The sequence below is a fragment of the Rhinolophus sinicus genome, linkage group LG02 (assembly GCF_036562045.2).
Source record: "Rhinolophus sinicus isolate RSC01 linkage group LG02, ASM3656204v1, whole genome shotgun sequence".
NCBI lineage: Eukaryota > Metazoa > Chordata > Mammalia > Chiroptera > Rhinolophidae > Rhinolophus > Rhinolophus sinicus.
Window position 1 is genome coordinate 197,958,237 of NC_133752.1, and position 21,410 is coordinate 197,979,646.

The window sequence follows — 21,410 nt, forward strand, 5'->3', positions numbered from 1 at the left end:
GTGCCAGGCCTGCCACTCCCGGTGCTGAGGCTGGGAAGCCACCGAGGTCGTCGGTGTGGCCCCCTCGAGTTGTCTGCCTGCAATAAACAGCCTGCCTCTAACTACTGTCTAGGTGGGACTGCCCACCCTCCCTCCTGACGGGGTCTGGCTGCCTGACAAGGGTCTTGAGGGGTCCCCCTGCTGACCATAAGTGAGGAAGGGCAGTGCAAGCACGCGAGTGGCCCTGACCAGCTAGCTAGAAAATTCATCCTCGCCCGTGTATCCCCTCCTCTCCTGGGCCTGTCCATTCCCACAGACACATGTCCTCTTCACAGGGGGGATGCCTTCCCATGCTTGGCCCCGCCCCACAGGGGAGTGTCCACTGAGTTTCCATCTCATTGAGTGGCGTCCCCACCTACTCGTCCCCTTCTGGAGACCCAGCTCCTCCCTCCATGCCCAGATGGCACTGACTCCCACCTTCTTCCCACGCCCACTGTCCTGGCCTGGGTTCCAGCCTCACCACCGGACTCATGAAGACACGCAGGCTGCTTCTCTGACCTCCCGTCTCCTCACCCATCCTCCCATTGCCAAGGTCATCTTCCTAAAATGCAGGCCGGGTCATGGCTCTCAGCAGCACGAAGCTGCTTGCAAAAGGAAGATGGCGCTGCTTGGTGCAACCCCTCAGGCTCTGGGAGACCAGATGCCCGACCTTTCCCGACTTATCCGGGACCCCTCCCATTGGATGGCAAAGGGACGGTCCTGCTCAGCTCTTCCCTGACGCGGCACAGCTCCCCCACCTGCCACCATGGCGTCATTTTGGTGCCTGACATTTCGGTCTGTGCCTGGAATGTGGACTCTGGGGGCAGAGGTGAGAGGGCTTCTTGGATCTGCGTCTTTGACAGGTAACGTACAGTGACCATCAGTAGGCCCTCAGTACATGAGGAAACAACAGCTATGCCACTAGCACGTGGCACAGTGGCATTCTGAGAGTGATGGCCCATTGCTCACCTTGGCCGAGCTCAGGTTGAGGTGAGAGCAACCTCTGACCTTCCTGGAGCCACTGCACATGCATGTGGGCTGGTCAGCTGGCCTGACATCTCTCTAGGGCTATCAGGGTCATCATTAGTGATGGACACGAACTAACACACACAAACAGTGAACTGTGTGCCCTTGGGCAGGTCACTCAACCTGGCTGGTCTCGGCTCCCTCACCTATAAGAAGGAATTGCTACCACCCCAGGGCCCTGCTCAAGTTTCAATGAGCCGCATCACGTCCGTAAACTCAGGCCCAGAACCTGAGCCTGGACCGCCTCCTGAGCCCCCATCAGCATGCTGGGACCCTTGCAGTTTCAAAGTCCTCTTTGAAAAATGGAAAACCAGCCGGGGACTGCCAAAGCCACAAAACTCCCTTCTTCCCTGTCCTTTTCTCTTTCCCCCCATCTTTGCAACTGGGCTGCCAGCTTCTCCCCCAAAGTTGGTCCCTGCCCCACTCCCCAGGGTCACTCTGGCCACCAGCCCATCCCTCCCGCCTGCCCCTTGACGTCACACGGACTCAGATCTGTCAAGTCCTACAGAAGCTCCCCCAGACCCAGCTCCCGCTCCAGCTGCAGCTGACATCTTTTCCTCCTTCCTGTGGCCAAACTTCCTTAACAGGCAGCCTCTCTAGTGAAGTCATTTCTATCCACGCCTACGTAAATTACATTGAAAATATACTCTGTGACTGATTTTATCCATCTCTCTCCAATAGCAGCCAGTTATCCCGCTGAACTCTCCAATTATTTCTCAAAATGTGTCCGTCGATTGGTTTGGGTGTTTCTGTGGGGTCCACCATTTCACTTACATAACCTAATCATCCAGTGACCGCCATGAATGTATACAACACGCTGTGATGCCCCAGGAGGCCAGGTGACAGCCTGGGTACCTACACGACCTGGCGTGGCTCAAGAAAGACCCGTGTGTTGAACCAGATTACACGGAAGCTCACCATCTCCTCTCTCTCGTCTCTTCCTCTCCCCATTTACTCTCCGCAGCCTCCCTTCTCTCCTTCAACCCCATCGACACCCCAACACCACCACACCGAGTTCTGGGCCTGTTCTAGACTTCTCTCTGCCTCCCTGGGGAGACACCTGGGCTTTCACCGGAAACACAGCCGTGACTCCTGAGACTGCAGCGTGCAGGGCTGGGACAGGCTGCCACACAGGGAAGCCAGTTCACAGTGTGTGTGTGTCAGGTGTCTTCAGGCCGCTAAAGGTCAAGTCACAGCTCGCAGGTTCTGCGCTTTGACAAATGACTGTACTTTCTGATGAAATCACTAGTGTCTAATCGGGAAAGTAAGAGCTGATGTGACTGGAGCCCCCAGCCCTTTCTGCCCTGGCTCTCACGGACGCCACCGGAGGACCTCACTGGGCACAAAGCAACAGCCCACCTGACTGGCCTGGGACTCCCAACATGCCAGAGCCGGCCCGCGGCACCCACCGGACAGCACCGTGGTATACAAAGGTGAGGCCTGCTCCAGCCTCAGATCAAGGCAGGGCCACACACGTGGGGTGGGGCGGGGCTGGAGGGGGGGCCTCACCGGGTTTCCCGTCTGGGTGACCCCGATCACGAAGACCAGCTGGGAAGAGAAGAGGGCCCCAATGAGGTTCCTGTGGATGCTGTGCAGGTTGGAGCGCAGCGTCCGCACCAGCGCCAGGAGGACGAAGGCCACCAGCAGGGCGGCCAGCGACAAGGACACCGCAGCGTAGGTGACAATCTTCAGGGGCAGGACCTCTCCGTGCTGTGGGCGGGTTGGTTAAAGACAAGAGAACGTAAGGGCCGTGGCTCAGATGGAGCTTTCGCACAATAAAGTCACGTTAACGTATTGGTTACCACAGGCAGGAACCAACGTAACCACCACGTGGTTCTCAGATTGGAAAACACCAAGAGCGAAACCCCAACGAATAGCTGAGGTGATAAAAGAGTTCTGGAGATGGATGGTGGTGATGGGTGCACAAAACGTGTACGTAGTTAATGCCCGTCACCTGTGCACCTAAACGAGGCTAAGAGGGTGAATTTTATGTTAGGTGCATCTTGTCACAATAAAAAGAAAAGAAGAAACCTCACGCAGCAACGCTGCTGTCCAGAAGACGCTGAGCTGGTCACCTAAACCCCACCTGAGACCGACCTTCCAAACAGGCTCAGTTTACACTAAGGCAGATGGGCCACTGCCGCCGGGGACGGCCGTTGGCTCCTGTGCTTTGTACAATATGACACTTGTCCAGGACCCGGTAACCTGTGGGGTTTTGGCATTTGGGAACCAAGACACTCCAGTTCTTTGGTAACTTCTGGAAAACACCGTTTTGAACTCACCTAGCGTTCTGAACAGGGGTGCCCAGCAGAACACTGTGGGGGCCAGGGCTGGGCTGGGCTGGGCTGGGCAGGCCTGAGTGCTCAGGCATTTCTCCTTCGCAGCTAACTCGGTGTCCCCTGGGGGCTACAGTCCTGGGACTTCCCCACAGCTGGGAGCTATTCAGATACCTGGCCTTGAGGCACCCCAGGGTGGGGGGTGGGGGCCTGGGAGCCTTGGTTCCTACTCTGTTTTCATTTCTTCTACCTGAATTCCAGCTTCCTGGCCACGAGAGGACCCCCAAATCCCACGTGGACAAAGACCACAATGTATTAACTTTCTCCAGGCTGGGACCTGCTGGAAAGTGCAGCTGTCAGGCGAAGGCCTGAGGGCGCCTGCAACCTCCCAGAGAACCTCTCTCTCCCCTTATCACCCTGACACCCCTCAGCAGCAGCAGCAGCAGCTCATGGCTGACTCAGCCTTCCAAGAATGTGACAGAAATGTGGATGGGCACACCAGGGAGCCCTTGGGAAGGATGCTGGCCTGGCCTCTTGGGACAAAACCCAGGCCTGAAAAGGAGGCCACTGCGAGGTCACCCAGCCCCATGTTCTGGATCCTAGACTCGGGGTCCCAGCCCAGGCTGACCTCGGCACGCCGCCCTGCTCAGGCCCCAGCGCCCCACAGAGGCCGGCTGCATTCCCAGGCCTCGGAAAATGCCCGAGGTTAAACATTAGCCACCCTGCTGCTTGGGGGCTCCTGACTGAGCTTCCTTTGTGTTTTGGAGCCAGCATGCGTGGCTGGCGCTGAAGGGAGATACTCCCTTTGTTCCTGCCAGCCGACTCTTTTCTTCCTTAAAATTTAAAGTGGGGTAGAAGCAGCATCATCTAACAGACCGCTGAGAACCCTGCTTTGAAGTGTGGTGTCTATTCCGGGCATTTTTCAGTCTGAGGCTAGGGTCTGCCATCCCGGTTTTTGATTTACAACCTGGCCTCTTTGAAACCCTTTTAAGAGGGTTTTGTTATGGAAATGATAACAGATCTGGCCAACTCTCCTAGAATGGACCAGGTTTGGTCAAAGGACTTGGAAGGAAAGACAGCTTGCTGAGGGGGCAGGTTTGGGGCGAGGCGAAATGCCCAGGGATTAATCCCCTGGACACACTTGCCAGCGGGGCAGGGTGGCCCCTGGGGGGCTGTGCCCACCTCGCGCCGGGAGACATCCATGAGCACAGCAAAGCTGGTGGTGTGGCTGCACTGGCAGGTCACGTGGGTCCGGTTCCTGGACAGCAGCTCACAGCCCTTGGCCGACCAACCTCCAGCCCCACTGGTGCTGCAGAGAAAAGGGGGGTGAGATGGTTCCCTCCACGGCCGGGGTCTCCAAGGCCCTCCTGCCCTCGCTGGGGTCCGTGCAGCATCCTCACTGTGCCCAACACAAGCACCAGTGTCATCCGCTCTGAGGACCACAGTCCTGCTCCACCTGGGGCCGTGTGAACACTCTCCCTTCCCTTTCGCGGCTGGCGAGGGCCGCTAATGAGCACCCTGTGAAGTTTACATTCTATGTGTCATCAGCAGTAAAACTTAAACGGGATGTCTTGGGTCCACCACATGCCCCTTTTGTTGGAAACATTAGTCCGTTGTTAAAACAGCCGCTTTGTACTTCAGTCTTCTTTTGAGTCTAGGTGATTTAAGAAATAATACCTCACGTTCGTTTTACACTTTCATCTTTAGGTTGCTCAATGTTTTATGGCCACTGCCGGGAAGCAGGGCCCAATCATGACTCCTGTTTCACTGACGGGGAGCCCCAAATGACAGGCTGCTACGGGTGTGTCAGCCTCAGAGGGAGCCCTGCCCTCCCTGGCTCTGGGAAAGTCTGGTCACTGCTCTGATGCTCAGTTTACTCATCTGTAAAGTGGGATGTGACGGCTAATGCGTGTCTGCCAAGAACTTTCAAGATCCGGGGATGACAGGTGCAGCATAAAGCAGAGAGAAGAATTAGAGCCACAGCTAATTGCCGGGGTTCAATCAAGTGACCATGAGAGACAGCCGGGCCTCATGCAGGCCAAGCAGCCTTCACACTTCCCTCATTGTGAAAGGGGTCCTGAACTCTCTCTTTTGTAAGCCCAGCGTCTATTACAGTTCAGACGCTATGCTGCTTGCTCATTAACTAGAATTTGGGAAACACAGGAGGAGGGAAAGAGTGACGCACGGTCTTTCCCAAGCCAAGCCTGCTCCCCAGTGTGAGCCTGTACAGGCCTGGCATCTGCTTGCCCACCCACCCTAGGCACCAGCACCCAGCAGAGACCCACTCGCAGACACCCACTCACTCTAGTGGGACCAGGATTTGGGGAATGTTTGTGTTACACAGGAACGAACTCCCAGATGCACAAAATTCTGTCCTAGCTCCAAGCATGGGGGTGGGGGCCAAGGATGGGCCAAAAGCACTCTGCTGAGGTGGGCACGGCCTCTGAGAGGTAAAACCAGCCCAGCAGATGCTGTGTTCTCTCGGGCGGGCCAGGTGAGGTCAGGTACCCCACCTGGTATGGGGACCCTCCACATATCTGGGATTTCCCACTGTTGGCAGAAGGGCCCTGGGCGCAGCCTCTAAGCCCCGTGTGTGCCCAGAACAAGCCCTGTCTGGTTGTGCAGTGGGTGCGTGTCGGCTGCTGTGGCATGGCGTCTGCAGGTGATGGGCCCTGTCAGCTGGTGTACACGTGTGTGTGCGTGTTTCTAGGCATGTATGCCCATGTGCAGGTGTCTGTAACCAGATGTGTGTACACGTGTGCGTTTCCAGGTACATGTCTGTGTGCATGTGTGTACGTGCATGTGTAACTGTGCGTGGAGGGGATTCGGACACCCCAGGACGAGCCTCTTGCCCGAGAGGATGGAAGGGGAACAACACATGAGAAGGATGCCGCACAGGACACTCTGCATGGAGAGCTGAGGACCTGCGAGCACATCCTGGCCTCAGCAAAGCCCCCACGTGGAAACGCAGAGCTCAGGGGCAGGAGGTGGCCGGCCTTGGCTCCCGATGTCACGCTTACGTGATGGAGTGGTTCCAGAAGACGCAGACGGGTTTGGTGCGTTCCTCGGTCTCCAGCAGGGCGAACTCCACCAGGACGGGCTTCTCCAGGGGGCTGGGGAGTGGGGCCCCCTCGCTGTACACCACACTGCTCACCACCGGCGTGTTGATGACAGGCCGGTTAGGCAGCCTGCGTTGAACGGCAAGAGCACAGGTACCAACACACTTAGGAAATGACTATTTTAACGCCTGTGTGCAGACGTGACGAGGACACGGGACAGACATCTCTCCGGGAGGGCCGGGATCACAGTGCACGAGCTCAGAGCTGGGCCTGTGCTGCGGCATCGTGCTCAGTGGAGGTTTAGTCACTGATGGGGTGCGCTCAGGGAGTGGGTCACCTCTGGGTCAAAGGTGAACTTTGGAAATACACAGATGAAGAGAAGGTCTGTGCACAGAGAGGTTTCAGCCCCATAACGCATCACAGCAGAAATACCAGAAACGACTAAAATGTCTGATTAAAGGAACCTAATAGAATCATTACAGCTCCTGGTGGAATCTCATCCAACCACTAAAAAAGGATGACTATGAACACTACAGACCCAGGAAAGGATCTGGAAAACGATACTGAAGTTGAAAAAGTGAAACCTGGGTGTGTGGCCACCTCTGCTCAGGTCCACGAGGCCCCTTTGGGTGGCACTCGCTTTTCCAGCCAGTGTTCACCAAGCAGCCCTAGTATTACTAGGCCACCAGTGGCCCAAGGCAAACAGGCGTTGGGGGTCGGACCCTCTGAGCAGAAATTACATTGCTGAGCTGGTGCGCCAGCCGTGTCCACTGAGGCACGTGCTGGAGAGGGGCTGTTCCTGGAAGAAATACTAGGGACCGTGCCCGTCTGGCAGACCCAGAACCTCTGTCCAAGGGAGATGACAGAGCCGTGGTGCCCTTATACAGATGCTTGAGTGGTTAAGATTTTGATTTATGAAAAGCCTCCGAACCCTCCAGAACGGTCCCTCCCTGTGCCCCCAGGGCCGGCCGTACCGGAGGCTGCGGCGGTCCGGGTCATAGTACTCAGGCAGGAGCTGTCCCAGGGTCCTGTAGATGATGACCAGGGCGACGGCAAACTGGCCAGGCTCGTCGGGGTGCCTCCTCCGCCTCCTGAAAAGGGCCTCCCTCTCGGCGCTGGGCCCCGGATGTGCCGTCTGCGGGGCAGCCTTCCGGCCGACCGGCCTCACCACGGGCCCCTCTGCAACGTGAGCAAGAGTGTGAGGGCAGGGCCGGGCCCCGTGTTCCTACCACATCACTTTCCACCTGAACAAGTGCTTCCTGAAATCAGGAGATGTCCTGTGGAGACAGGAGCGGTGCCTCTAAAGATTAAACACAGAGCTGCCATGTGACCCCACAACCCCACTTCTGGGCAAGCGTCCCGAAGCATGGAACGCAGGGCTCAAAGAGACACGTGTCCGCCCATGTCCATAGCAGCACAACGCACAGCAGCCGAAAGGTGGAAGCAGCCCCAGTGTCCGTCAGCAACGAAAGAATAAACAGTGTGGTCTCTCCGTACAATGGAAAATGACTCAGCCTTAAAAAGGAAGGACGTTATGACACGTGCTACCACATGGAGGAACCTCGAGGACTTTACGCTCAGTGAAACAAGCAAGTCAAATATTGTACGATTTCACTCACATGAGCACCTGAGTGGATCAGAGGTACAAAGTGGAATAGCAGTTACTAGAGGCTGGAGGGAGGGGGAGGGGAGGAGTTAGTACCGCCTCCTCCAGGAAGGCTGCCATCTGCCCAGGAGCATCACACGAGGCTACAGTGGGTGTGCTGGACAGCGTCGGGCATGGCGGCTTCTCAGGAGCCTCGCGTGACCCTGGAGCTCTCTAAGGAACAGGGAACAAGCCTGGCCCCTCCCTGTGTTTGCTTCTGACCCAAAGGCTTCTCTGGGGCTAAAGCCTTAGTGTCCCCCACGACCCAACTGGCTCACTGTGTCTCTAACCAGTGGGTACCGCAGGCTCCCCGTGGGCGGGGCATCCGGGGTACCTCACCCCAGTAGAGTGGGCAGCATTCCCCTCCACTGTGTGGGTCAAGGATGTGCCAGGATGTGGTGGGGCAAGGCCTGGGCTGGGCCAAGAGCCCACCTAGGAGACAGTCAGGGCGAAGAAGGGCTTTGGGCCAAGCTCAAAAGGTCAGTGGCTGAGGGTAGAAGGTGCCAGCCTGGCGATGCCCAAGGGGGCGGGTGAAAGGTGGGCAGAGGCCAGCCTTTGGTGCCACGTCCTGGTCATCCTTAGGTGGAGGGGGGAGCAGGTCGTCCGAGAAGGGACACCGAGGGGCATGGGGGCTGGGCTGCAGCCCCTCTACCTCCTGCAAGCTCACCCACACAGCCTCACCCACATGTAGGGAGTGCCTGTCTGCTTCCCTGCCACGGGGCGAGTCAGGCATTTGGGGGAATTGGGGACCGCATCTTCTCATCAGGGGATGCATCAGTGGGGTTCGTATGTGGTGGCTGCGCTGACGGGCATTTCAGTGGGTTAAGTAAATGTTGAATACGGCGCCGTGGCCAGGGCTGAGGGGACCTGGCATCAGCTGGCAGCTGTCCCAGGACGGCAGGGAGCAGGTGCTGTGAGCTCCTTCACGGGGTTTCCTGGAGCAAACGCGGCTCCTGCACGTCCACTCCTGATGCCATGGGCCCAAGAGCGAGGAGGACCCTGTGGTCAGTCCCGAAGCAGGAGCACTGACGATGTCAGAGAAAGAGCTGCTTTTAGGTCCACACACAGCGATACGTGGATAACTACGCAAGTACTGCCCCTGAGGACACACGGGGACTGTGTTGAATAATGAGAACCCCTATCGATCCCAAATTGAACCCACTTTGAAAGATGGAGCAAAGCTTGATGCACCATCAGAGTAAAACCCGCTTTAAGAGTTTTTGAGGTGCCTGAATAATAACCACACAACTGACAAACCTACTGTACTAAAAACATTCCCAATTTTAAACTGTTACAGAATTTATATTTTCAAGTCCACTTTGTTTTGAGACATTTTCAATAGTTGGAGTGAATCTGTGAAAAACGCTTTTAAAAAAATTCAAAATGTTTAAGCGGTTTGGTGTTATCATCCTGACCAGGACTGAACAAGTGCACACAGAAAGCTTCTGGTTTGATTTTTTTGGAGGGTGGAGGGTGGGGTGGTGGATGCTAAAATTTTACCTACACACATTAGCCACTTTTCATTGCACAGCTCATGCACAATTTAAGTGCTCTCTCTTTTGTTTAGACATTACAAATTAGCTAAATATTTGTAAGACACGACCCACCATTTCCACTCGGGTCTGATGCCAGTAAACGTCCCCAGCCGCCCTCCCCCCTATTTCAGGGAGGCCCACCACTCACACACAGGACGCGCTCTGTTGTGAGAACTGGTTTTCTTATTCTCCCAGGACCCTCCAGAGCCCCCTCCCCCCTCTCGAGGGGCAGGAGTCCCCAAGGGCAGCCCTGGTGTGTAACAGGCTTTACCTCTTCTTTCAGGTGGTTTGAAGAAGTCAGCCGAGAAGAAGACGGAGGACGCCAGCTCTTTCGGGAAGTCGTCACGAATGTCCTCGAACCGCGGCACCCAGGCTCCCGTGAAGTTAAACTTGTCAAAGACGTCAACAGCAAGGACTGTGGGGACAGCGGTTTCTGTCACACACCGCTCACAGCCCCTCCCACGGAGCTGACCGGACCTGCTGTCCAGGACCCAGACTCCTGAAACCAGAATCTACCTTTCTGTTCTTTAAACCTGCAGACATGACGCAGCAGGATTCCCAAGTGGGAAGGGGGTGGGGGAGACATGCGGCAAGTTCAGCTGCTGAGCATGGCACCCGAGAGCCACCAGGCTCGGGTCTCCGATGGGGCAGCTCCATAGGCAAGCACGGCGACAGCGTGACAAGTGAGCAGTGTGCGCCCCCAACCCCCTCCCTGGTAGGGACGCCACTTCCAGGTTAAAAACCCAGGCCGGTCCAGTGGTAGATAATTAGGTAAATCAAGGGCCACCTCCCGGGAAGGGACAATCCCTTAGTTTTGCACAACTGCCACCCCACAGGGCTTAATAAACACTTGCAGGAGAAAAGGGGGGGCAGCACCACCCCGTAGGATGGGCCCCCCAGGGGCTCTGCCAGCTCTGTCTGGGCCAGCGGGGGTGCTTCTTCCTACCCTGACCCCAGAGCAGCGTGTCCTGGGTGCTGGGAGGACTTGGCTAATAAGGCATTTGTTCTGTTGACAGCTCTGTCCCTGCCCAAGCAGGGTGGGCATTCCCCCACCGCCCCGGGACCCAGCTGCTCTATCCCGCATCCCTCCATGGGCCTGTGCCTCTCTGAGTGAGTGTAGAGGGATGGACCTGAGGCCACACCCCCATGCCCACTTCCCCAGACCGTCTCCACCCGAGTTCTGAAAGGCCTGCAGGCCACCACAGACCTGCCAGTGGTACTTCGCCACCTCGTCACCTCTGCTCAGGCCTGTCCCTGATTTCCTGGACCCAGGAGTGGTATGTGTGTCTGTGGACCATCTTTGGACAGGCTGGACAAGGAGAGTCCTGTCTCCCCATTTTACAGACAAGGACATCGAGGCCAGAGCCGTTGACCCTTCCCTAAGAGATGGCCGTGCTGGGGCCGCGCACCCTGACAGAGCGGGGGTTCTGCCCGCGGAGCACACCCCTCCCCCACGTGGCGCGTGGCCCTTACTCATGTTGGCGGTGACGATGACGAAGGGCCTCAGGTAGGTCCTCCGCAGGTTGCGTGCCACGTTGCTGAAATATGCCTCGAAGCGCCTCAGCAGCTGCGCCACGCCCCCCTCGCTCCGCTGGATCTGCTCCCATGCGGCCCTGGTGCCCGGGGCCAGGAGGGCGCTGCCCGTGCGGATGACGTCCTGCTCAGACAGATGACAGACAGACGGCACTCAGCTCATGGGTACAGCCAGCCCAGAGGCCTGGCGGCCACGGTGGGAGCTCCCCAGGTTCAGGAAGACCAGGCTGGGCCAGGACTGCGCATGGAGGAGACATGGTGTTTTCATCTCAAAGGCAGGACACAGCGTGTCAGGCAGAAGCCCTGCGGGGGGTTTCGCATGTGCACCCCGAGACACAAAGGGGAGGCACCCTGGTTACATCAGAACCCCAACCCCACCCGGTAAACCAGGTGGTGGGAACTGCCGCCCCAGCTGCTGAGCACACAGTGAGCCAGCTGAGGTGACATGGAAGGTGACTGTGGGTGACGTTGCTCCCCCGACACTTCAAGGTTTATGTGAAGGGGGAGGAGGAGGCATAAAGCATGAGGCAGACACACGACTGTCCATGGGCTCAGGAGCCCCAACCCAAGACAGAAGCCTGGACGGGAAGCTTCTGTTTGCAAAGAATCAGAAGTGGGAACAAACTTTATCAGTCCAAACTCGCAGGCCTGGATTGAAATGCAAGTGAGGGGACCCTCTCTGCTTAGGCCCCGTGGCTTTGCATGGATGGGGAGGTCCCCCAGGGGCTCTTCTTGGACGGAGAGGTCCCCCAGGGGCCCTGCATGGAAGAGGAGGTCCCTAAAGAGCTCTGTGTGGACAGGGAGGCCCCCCCAAAGGCTCTGTGTGGACAGGGAGGCACAGAGAGGAGGAGAAAGCGAGATGACACTGAGCCCCCTCCAAGAGGAGCTTGGAGGAATGTCAGGAGGAATGAGTCTCCTCACAGTCATTCTAAACAGATGTTTTCTAGAGGCCAATTACTTAACCAAATGTAAAACAGGAGGGTCTGTGTAGGGAAGGTCATGGCCTTTGACAGCTAGACCTTGGGGTGTGTGGGTGGGAGCAGAGACTCCAGAGCCCCACACTTCACAAACTGTGTGCCCTTGGCGCTCTGTGACTCAGTTTCCTTACCTGTAAAATGGGGCAATATGTGTGGCAGGGTGTGTGTGTGACATAAGTAAGCAAATTCGTAGAAACCACACAGTACACCGTCTGGCCTGTACTAAATGGTCAGTTGCTAGCAGCCGTCACTATTATCATCACGACGAGTGTGACCCACACATGCCCTTCCCCAAACGATCCTAACACTTGGAATCAGTTTTGCCGGCCACTGCACTGGACAGGGCTCACATCTGAAAAGTGAAGTTTTGTCGGGACGACCCTGGGTTTGACGATCTTTCACAGCCGGGCGAGGGCTCCAGCTGTCCCCTGAGTCCCTGCAGGACACCTGAGCTCACAGGCCGTCCCCGGATGTGCCGGGCTCCCCGAGGGGCGAGCATACCTCGTGGAAGTCAGCGTCCCGCGTGGCCGCCAGCTCAAAGCCCTGCTGGCTGCTCTCGTGCTGCAGGATGCGGGCCAGCAGCTGGTAGGCCGTGCGCACGTCGTTGCCGAAAGGTGTGTCGGTGTGCTGCGTGGCGTTCCGCAGCGCCTTGGCCAGCCGCAGCGACCCGTCCCCATCCATCTGCGTCTCGTTACGGCTCAGCTTCTCATTCTGGAACGAAGGAACACACGTGAGGTCTGCAAACCAATCGTGGTCGCTTAGGGTCCTTCCTGTTTAGAAATTCACCCCGTTCCGGTGGAAATCGCCTTGTCAGGAAAGAACCAAAGATATCCAAAAATCCAAAAATGAGCTCTCGCTGATAACTGCACGAAAAAGGACAGATGGTTTGTGAGGCCAGAAAGTGCTCGGAAAATACACCAAGAGGAAAAAGTGAGAGCCTATGAGGGCGAGATGAGAGGACAGGGGACTTGAGCCTGGGGACTTGGAGTTTGCAGAACCAGACGCAGAGCTGGGTCCTGAAGGGGAAAGAGGAGATGGGCCCTGCCTCAGGAGCCCAGAACAGACAGTCCTGAGCCACGCTGTCCTCTGAGCAGCAGGGTTACTGCTGCCTCGTCGCCCACCCCCTCCCGGTAACCCCGTCTGCACGCCTGTCCCTACCATGGCTTTGAGCTGCACGAAGGAGACGGTGGTGCAGTTGAAAAGCTCAGGGGGCAGCCAGCCCTTCTCCCCACTGCAGTGTCGCACTGCATTTCCTGGGGAACAGAGAACAGACTCAGGAAACCTGAAATTCCAACTGTTCATTCACATTGGTTTGTCTGGATGAATGCAAACCCAGTGTGATGCCCGCCCCTCGCTGGCCCAGGGCCACGCAGGTGCCACAGCCACGAAGCCAACCCAAGCACTCCTGTCTCACGCCTGGGGCCACGGCTAAAGCTGCCTAACAGTTGGCCTGAGCCCAGCACTGATGAGTGAACATCTGAGCAAGTCCGTGAAAAAAGAAACCAGCTCAATCGTTTGCCAAGCACTGACAAAACCCACGTGCATCGCATGCCTGCCCCGGCGCCGCTGGGGCTGTGTGTGCTCCCAGTGTTGTCTCACGGGATCCCCAACACCCTCATGGGAGGACGCAGCTGCAACCCCATTTTACAGTGAACCCCACACTGAGTGGCAAAGCAGTTTGTCGAGTCCCCTGGCCACTGTGCTCTGTGTGCTTTCATTATCCTTTTCCAGGTTTTGTCTACTACCGTATTTCCTCTAAAATAAGACCTAGCCAGACAATCAGCAATAATGCATCTTTTTGAAGCAAAAATTATTTGACTATAAGACTGGGTCTAGTATAATATAATATAAGACCCGGTCTTATTCTAATATAAGACCATATAAGTCCTGGTCTTATTTTAATGTAAGACCGAGTCTTATATTAATTTTTGCTCCAAGAGACACATTAGAGCTGATTGTCCGGCGAGGTCTTATTTTCGGGGAATCACGGTACCAAGGAAAAAGTTTTCTTCAGCATGGACCACCTGTGAGTTCTGCTGCCTTGGCTGGCTCTCCTGCAAGCTGTATGCCTCTGTCCATTTCCTGCTGGGAACGGACGCCACAGGCCACTTACCCACGGATCCTTTGGGGCATGGCACCGCAGCCGGCTGCCCGAACTTGGTCTGCGGCCACCAGATGCCGGCCTCAAACGCTCTGGGACATCCGCTGTAGATCACTGGGGTAGAGAGAAAAGAAGGCCCTCAGCCAGGCATGGGCATGCCCAAAATGTGCAGCGTTCTCTGCACGCTCCTCCCTGAAGGAGGCCCTGTCCCCACTAAGAACGGACCCCTCGTGTCTTCCCCCCAGTATTAGATTGGTTGGGGAGTGACCCAGGCTCTAATGACACGGTCGTGCAGGGCCAGGTCCACAGAGGACCAAATGGACATAGTGAGACCACAAGGCAGCTGAGTGTTCTCCAAACCCCAGGAGTATGCTGTGCCCACGCAGACATACACATGTATCCACAGCCCCTGTCCCCATGACGTGGCCTGAAAAGGGTCAAGGGGTGACACGAACCTTCACAGCCAAGTGTGGTGACCTCGGCGAAAGGGTTGTCGCAGCGGTTGCACTGGCGGCCGATGACGCCAGGCTTGCAGGCGCACTGGCCGGTGTCCATGTCACAGGCCCGGCTGTGGGAGCCGTGTGGGAAGCAGTCACACGGCAGGCAGGTGTCCTGGTCTGGGGGCCTGTAGTGATTCTCCTGCAAATGCCAGAAGCAGCGCATGCGACTTCAGATGCCTGCGGAGACCGTACTCCTGGAAGATGCTTCCTGAGCAACATCAAGGTTCCACCCTGGCCTCTGGGCCTCTCTGTGCCATCCCCCATCCACGTGCCCCGAGAAAGCCAGACTGGATCAGTGCGTTCTCCAGGAAAGCACCTCCTCTCTCATTTCTTGGCAAATACTTATCATGGCCACCTGCATATTTGTCCCACAAAGGACCAGGGATTCAAATGGACATATAGGTATGAGGATGGCCCTTGCAAAAAAATTGTTTTTGGGGAAAATTGTGAGAAATTAGAAGCTGCCTGAACATCTGCTGATGGGCAGGTCAAGGTGAATGTCAAGAGCAAGGGATTCAGATTTGGAAAGTCTGGGGTTTATGTCCAGCTCAGCAGTTCACTGGCCACTCCACAGTTGCCAGGTCACTCAAGCACCCCACCCCCCACTGAACACTGGTTCAGGCTATGACTCGGGCAGACTTGTGGCCAGTATCCAGGCTTCCCCGTCAGGCAGACACAGAACTGCCCACACATGTGCACAGGGGTTTACAACTATGTGTGTATTAGTACCTGGGAGGAGGTGCAAAAATGGTAGCAGTCACCTGGGGGGGAGATGGGCTGTCACCTTTTAAATTCCTTCCTGCATTTTCTGTAATTATTTTTATGAGAAAAAAAATTCTCAGCACATTTTCCCCAAATACCCTCTCCACTGTCCTCCTGCCCTGCCACCCACTGATGCCACTCTGCCACCTCCTGCGTGGGCCTCGCCTCGTCCTGGTCCCCTGTGGCCATTGTCATTTTTCATTTAAGTGCTTCAGGAGACAAGTCACGTTTTGGAAGCACTGTGGACCACAAGGGACATTATAGGTGTTAAACAGATCACCGGGGAGTGTCAGAGTGTGCCCTGCGATGGCACTTTCCTGTCCTGGGGCAGCACATGTCCCTCAGCAAGTGGCTACTGTCACCAGCAGACCTTTCCTTTGGGTTTCCAGTTACCAGCAGCTCAACAGCAGTTGTCAGCAGGACTCGGGGTGTGCGATGCCTTCCAGGAACCGAGGGGGACGGGGCTTCGTATCATTTGGGCTGAGAACACTCCAGCACATTCAGAGACACGAGCAGGTGAGCTCCGTGCCACGCACGCAAATGGCAGACACCCGAGGGGGGTGTGGGCAAGGCTCTTTAACAATTTGGGCCATCACTGAGTGCTGGTTTGATAAAAGACCAGGAAAACGGCCCACTAGGAGAATCGTGGCTGCTGCAGAAAATGAGCCAACCTCCCAGAAACGCTGTTTCCCGTTACCAACGGAGTGGGTGGCTGAGGGCTCTAGCTCCCACGGTCCCAACCAGCTTCCACAGGAAAACCACCCCTGGTGTACTCAGCACCGCGGTGGGCAGCGAGCAATCAAAAACCACATTAGCTTGTAAGTATGTGTGTGCACTGTGATTTCCCTGGGCTCAGGATGTGTGTGTGTCCAGGTACACGTGTGTGTGTGTTTACACACACATTGGTGTGTGTGTGTGTGAGCGCGCGCCTGCACGCATGGCCGGCTCCCTGGGCTCAGCACCCGAGGTGGGGGTGGGGGATGCATGCCCACCGTCTGTCTGCGGCCAGGCCTCACCTTGCACTGGCACTGCCCGTTGGTCTTGTTGCAGTCGGGATCGAAACCTTTGCCAACAGCACAGTGGCAGGGTCCGCACACAGGGTTTCCCCACCAGCCTTTGGGGCACGGAAGGTCGATCCTGTTGAGAAGACAAGATGGCAGGTGGACGCTGTTGCATAACCAACCGTCCTCCTCAGAATGAACGTAAGCCTGCTGGGGGCCTGGAGCCTCGGCTGGCCCGGTTCTGGGCACCTTTCCCCACCTTGAGTGGCCTCAGTTTCCCCTGCTTGCCCCCACCCCCAGAACTCTTAAGAATTTCAGGCCCCACTCCCAGCCTTGAGGGACCCATGTCTGGAAGGGTTCTACCTACAGAACTGTTATTTTTAAATAATTTGTTTGCCTACTTATTTCTTCTACCTAGAAGACACAGGTCACTACCCCACCCAGGCGTTGGTTAGCATGACATCACCACACTCACTGTGCCCCAGCACCCACACTGTGACAACTGACCCCACTGGCTGGCCTTTCATGTCTCCGCTGCCCCACACAGCAGACTGAGCCCAGCTGCCCCGGGCAAGCTACCCCCGGGATCTGGGGCATCTGCCAGCTCGAGGATGCTGAACCAGGGCTTCTGCAGCCTCCACGGTGTCCCAGGTCCCCAAAGTCAAACGCTGGCCACATCCCACGGATGCTCAGAATAGCCTTTCCGTGGATGTGGCATGTGCCTTAGTCAACTCCGTGAGGGCTGGACCTGGTGGGCTGAGAATCATCAGACCCACCTAGTCCTACCACGTGCGCCCGCCTGGCAGAGCCCGCAGACCCTGAGAGGAGCAGCACGGGTGAGGATGAGGCCAGGCCATCCTGCCTCTGCCCGACCTGACAGCTCACCTGCGTGCCACCTACAGACACACCTGCCTGCAGGACGCTCCCCCAGGTATCCCTCAGGCTCCTCAAAATGAGACTGTGCCTCCTATCCTGGCTGATGGCACTCCACCTGGACCCCGCCAACCTCTCTTACCCTCTCGCTCACCTCACAAGCAATTATTAAGTATCGATTGTGTTCATGTCAGGGCCATGAAAACGACCAGGGCAGGGTTCCTGGGCGGAGGCCTCCAGTCTGGTGCATATGGGTCTGCATTTACAGGGTGGGGACCCCAGAACCTTCGCGAACCCCTTCTCCTCACCACTTCCTGAGCCCTGACTGCCTGCAATGCCCGGCCTCTGGGACACGCACCACCTCTGCGCTGGTCCCCCTGCCTCCAGCTTCCGCCTGCTCCGACTGTTCCACAAAGGAGCCGGGGCCTCTGAGACCCAGACCTGATCCTGCCACTTTTCTGCCCCATGGCCCCCCAAAAGCTGCGATCTGTTCCTGCTTACAGGGCAGGCCCCCTTTTAGGCCGGCCTGCCCCCTAGCACAGGATATGCCCGGAATCATGGGCCTCCAGGTCTCACCCTCTGAGCGCTTCAGGCTGGCCTGGCCCTTCACTGTTCCCGGCTCTGCCCCTGGTTTGTCCCTGAAACGCGCTGCCCTGGGGCCTCCCCGCCTCCTATTCAATTGTCATCCAGCAGCCAGTGGTGCCCATCTCTCCATGAGATCATGAGCCCAAGGGCACGGCTGCATCTTGTTCACAGGTGGGGTCCCCGAATGACAAAGAGCAGAGCGAGTCCCTGCCAGGTGGAGCAGGCTGGCATCTACACGGCTCCTGCATCAGGATGGTTGGCCAGCACTGGCTAAGGACCACCAGCCGTGACCTCCAAAGTGCCCCATCTGGAAGAAAGGGATTTACCTGCGACGACTACACACCTGGGCTCCGGGCACCAGGACTCACGTGCCTGTCAAACAAGACCTCAAAGGATAAAGTGTTTCCTGCAGTTACTCTCATCTTCCCGCAGCTGAGCACCTGCCTGCTCTGTGCACAGTGGACTTTGCACAAAGTAGAGAGACGACTTTGCTGTACGTTTCTGGAGTGGAAATGTGCTTAGACGGGGTCACTGTGAAATGCTCAATTTGATTCTCATTTATTTCATGCCAAATTTGAAAAAAATAAACTAAATAGGTCCTTAACCCAGAAGTAGATATATTTTGGGTGAAATAACCAAGAGGAGAAGTGACGGTGTGGATTGAGGGGCGTCCTCTTACCTGTTCTCACAGTACTGCCCGTAGTGGCTGGACCCGCACTCACACACGTAGCCCTGCGGGGCGCTGGAGCTGCGCACGCAAGCCGCCACGTGCTCGCAGGGGTTCAGCTGACACACGTCCACACACTTCTTTCCAAAGTACCCTGGGGAGACAGGCCAGCATGAGCCCCGCCAGAACCCGCCTCTGGCCCTGCACATCACCTTCCGGAGCCAAACCCTCTACGTTAAGACATCTCAGCCATCTGTCTTCCCCAAGACTCAACTTTCCAGACTCTTCCGCAGAGGAATGCCCAGGGGCACCTCGGAGCCATGGGGAACACAACCATTCAGTGGGTGAGACTTGGAAAGGCAGAGACGACGGCCTCCCAGGCCTCACTACACGGGAGGGCAGGGGCCGTGGCCACCACACGACACATGGTGGATGGGTGTCAGCTGAGCGTGACTGCAGCACCTCAAAATTCAGAGGCAAACGCTGAATGCGTACTTTTAAAAAATGTGTTCTTTTCCCTAATTCTTTCCCTCATCTCATCATGAGTCCTGAGGATGAAGCCTGGAGGGTCTCTTCTGCTCCGAGTGGAGAAACGACATGGGACAGCATTTTAAGAAGAGAAGGCTCGCTCCTTAGTTAGAAACCAAAGCTCAGGGCTCCACGGGCCAACGGAGAGTTGGTGGGGAAGCCGACACTCCACTTTAGCTTTGCTTGATGCATTCGGAACACTAAAAGCGTCGCCATCCATGGACGGGCATCAGGAAAGGGGCTGTGGGTGCTGGGGCTCTCACCTTTGTTGCAGATGCAGGCGTAGCTGTCCCAGGCGTCACGACAGCGACTGTGCTGAGGGCAGGGGCTGGAGGCACACGGGTCCCCAACGTCACAGCCGTCCTTCACCCTGACCTTGAGGGCGTCGTCCATGTTCAGCATGGCGATGTTGGTGGACGTCTCCCCCATTCTTACTCCCTGTGTTAAGAAAGGGCAGCCGGACTCCATCCTGTGGCCTCGGGGCTGGAGGAACCCCGAAAGGTAACTAGAGATTAAGGAACCCAAATTCTGTCCGGTCCCTTGTCTCTAAAGTGATACTTCATTTATCTACAGAGCTGGGACTGGTGGGGTGAGAGGTGCAGAGAGGTAGGGTGACGGCAGGAACGAGGTCACTTCTGCCTCCACCAAGCTGTATTCCAGGCAGGGAGACGGACCCCCCGGAAATAAAGACAGAATGCTTCCACGTTCCAGTAATTCCATGTGAGTACCATGAGGCAAAATAAATGAGGGTCATGGGAGGTGTGGCCGTGGGTGACAGTGGGCAAGGCAGCTCATGGGACAGGGGGTGGCTGTGCGAGGGCATCCAGGCAGAGGGGCCGCCACACGAGGCAAGTTCCAGGGCAGGAAGCCCTGTGGCTAAAGCACGGCAGAGGTGGGGACAGGGCTCAGAGAACACGCCAGACCAGATCACCGGGGAATGGGGGCTGTGAGGTGAAGGAACATAAGGAGTTTATTTCCCTGCATGGGAGGCCCAGGGGACCATGGGCAGGAGCTGTGACTGGTGGAAGCAGCCAGGGGCGGATTCTGGACCCGCCATGAAGGCAGAGCTGCAGGCGGCCGACGGTGACCTGGTGGCGGGGGCTACAGAGGCGGGAGAACTCCAGGGAACATGAGGAGGATGGGTCCAAGTTGGAATCAGGCTTTGTAAAGGCTGGGCTGGCTCTTAAATAAGTTATTTGTTTCCTGAAAACTAACAGGTTGACCAATGGTACCACATGCAGTGCTGGCGGCCCCTGGGCCAGCCAGGAGGGGGGGCCCACGCCCTCAGCCATACCTGCATGCAGCCCCGGAAACCGCGGCGCACTGAGACCTTGTCTTCAGACACGCCCCCCACCACGATGCTCCTCATCTTCAGCCCTGGAAGCTGATTCCCGATCTGCACTGTGTCCTGCGAAGGGAGGAAGGGAGGATACATCACCGTTCTGGCACCATCTTCCTGCTGGCTGAAAAGAATGTGCTGGAAGGTTGAAACGCAGTCGCTTTGGCAAACTCCCCAGAGCATGAGGATGTGTGGGCCTTTAAACAGAGGGGAGGCCGGGCTCCGCCTTCCCGTGGAAAACACGGCTGTCTGTGTGTGACAGACAGGGCGTGGGAACTGGGACAGGGGACACATGTCCACGTCCCAGCCCAGTGGAGACGGCCAGCTGGGGGTACGTGGGCAACCCTCCCACCTCCATGACGAGCACCATTAACGAGCCACTGTGCATGAAAGAGCTTGATAAACTAGGGAGACGTCAGCAAATGGAAAGTCACGTCCGCTCTTAGCGGAATCTAAGAAAGTCTTGGCCAGACCCTCAGGCCCAGGAAGATGTGCCCGTGGAATATGACAGCTGTTTATTCTCAGAACTAGGTGTAAGACAAGCCTGGACTCCAAGAGTGCTTAAAAATCACTCTGAAGTGTGTGGGTGTCCCGCAAAAAAAACGCCTCGTTACTTGGCTGCAAACCGTGGAAATCCATGTGGTTCAGAAAGCGTTCTCTGAGCGCACCCTGCCTGGGCCGCCACTTGCCCATCTGGGACAGGCATAGGCACCTCTCTGCTGTCCCATGGCCCCCTCTGGTGCCTGGGTCTCACTGCTCACCCACCTTCATGCACCATCCACTCTGAGGGCGAGGACCCCTTCATTGTCTTTCTTTGCCAAGAGGCACAACGCTGAGGGCACAGCTGTCACTCAAGACAGCTTTGCTACAAGAACCCACTGCTGAAGGTGCCAAAGGCATCTTGATGGGACACACAGGGAGACGAAACCCAGTTCCTGATTCTAGGAGCTGACCATCTGGACGGGGGATGAGGTGCAGATCCGGT

The 21,410-nt window shown here is 56.8% G+C and overlaps 1 protein-coding gene across 2 annotated transcripts in view; it reads right to left on the reverse strand.

Moving 5' to 3' along the window:
* Window positions 1-21,410, reverse strand: part of CELSR1 (cadherin EGF LAG seven-pass G-type receptor 1) — a 133,018-nt gene that overhangs the window by 14,185 nt on the left and 97,423 nt on the right. For both annotated transcript variants that reach the window (XM_074326582.1, XM_074326581.1), the window contains exons 11-24: window positions 20,381-20,494; window positions 19,350-19,524; window positions 18,571-18,712; window positions 16,449-16,569; window positions 14,626-14,809; window positions 14,183-14,284; window positions 13,228-13,322; window positions 12,571-12,780; window positions 11,033-11,216; window positions 9,831-9,974; window positions 7,354-7,558; window positions 6,341-6,508; window positions 4,503-4,629; window positions 2,554-2,754 (exon numbers count right to left, since the gene is read on the reverse strand). In XM_074326582.1, the coding sequence (XP_074182683.1) occupies window positions 2,554-2,754; window positions 4,503-4,629; window positions 6,341-6,508; window positions 7,354-7,558; window positions 9,831-9,974; window positions 11,033-11,216; window positions 12,571-12,780; window positions 13,228-13,322; window positions 14,183-14,284; window positions 14,626-14,809; window positions 16,449-16,569; window positions 18,571-18,712; window positions 19,350-19,524; window positions 20,381-20,494 (2,172 nt within the window). The remainder of the gene's footprint in view (window positions 1-2,553; window positions 2,755-4,502; window positions 4,630-6,340; window positions 6,509-7,353; window positions 7,559-9,830; window positions 9,975-11,032; window positions 11,217-12,570; window positions 12,781-13,227; window positions 13,323-14,182; window positions 14,285-14,625; window positions 14,810-16,448; window positions 16,570-18,570; window positions 18,713-19,349; window positions 19,525-20,380; window positions 20,495-21,410) is intronic.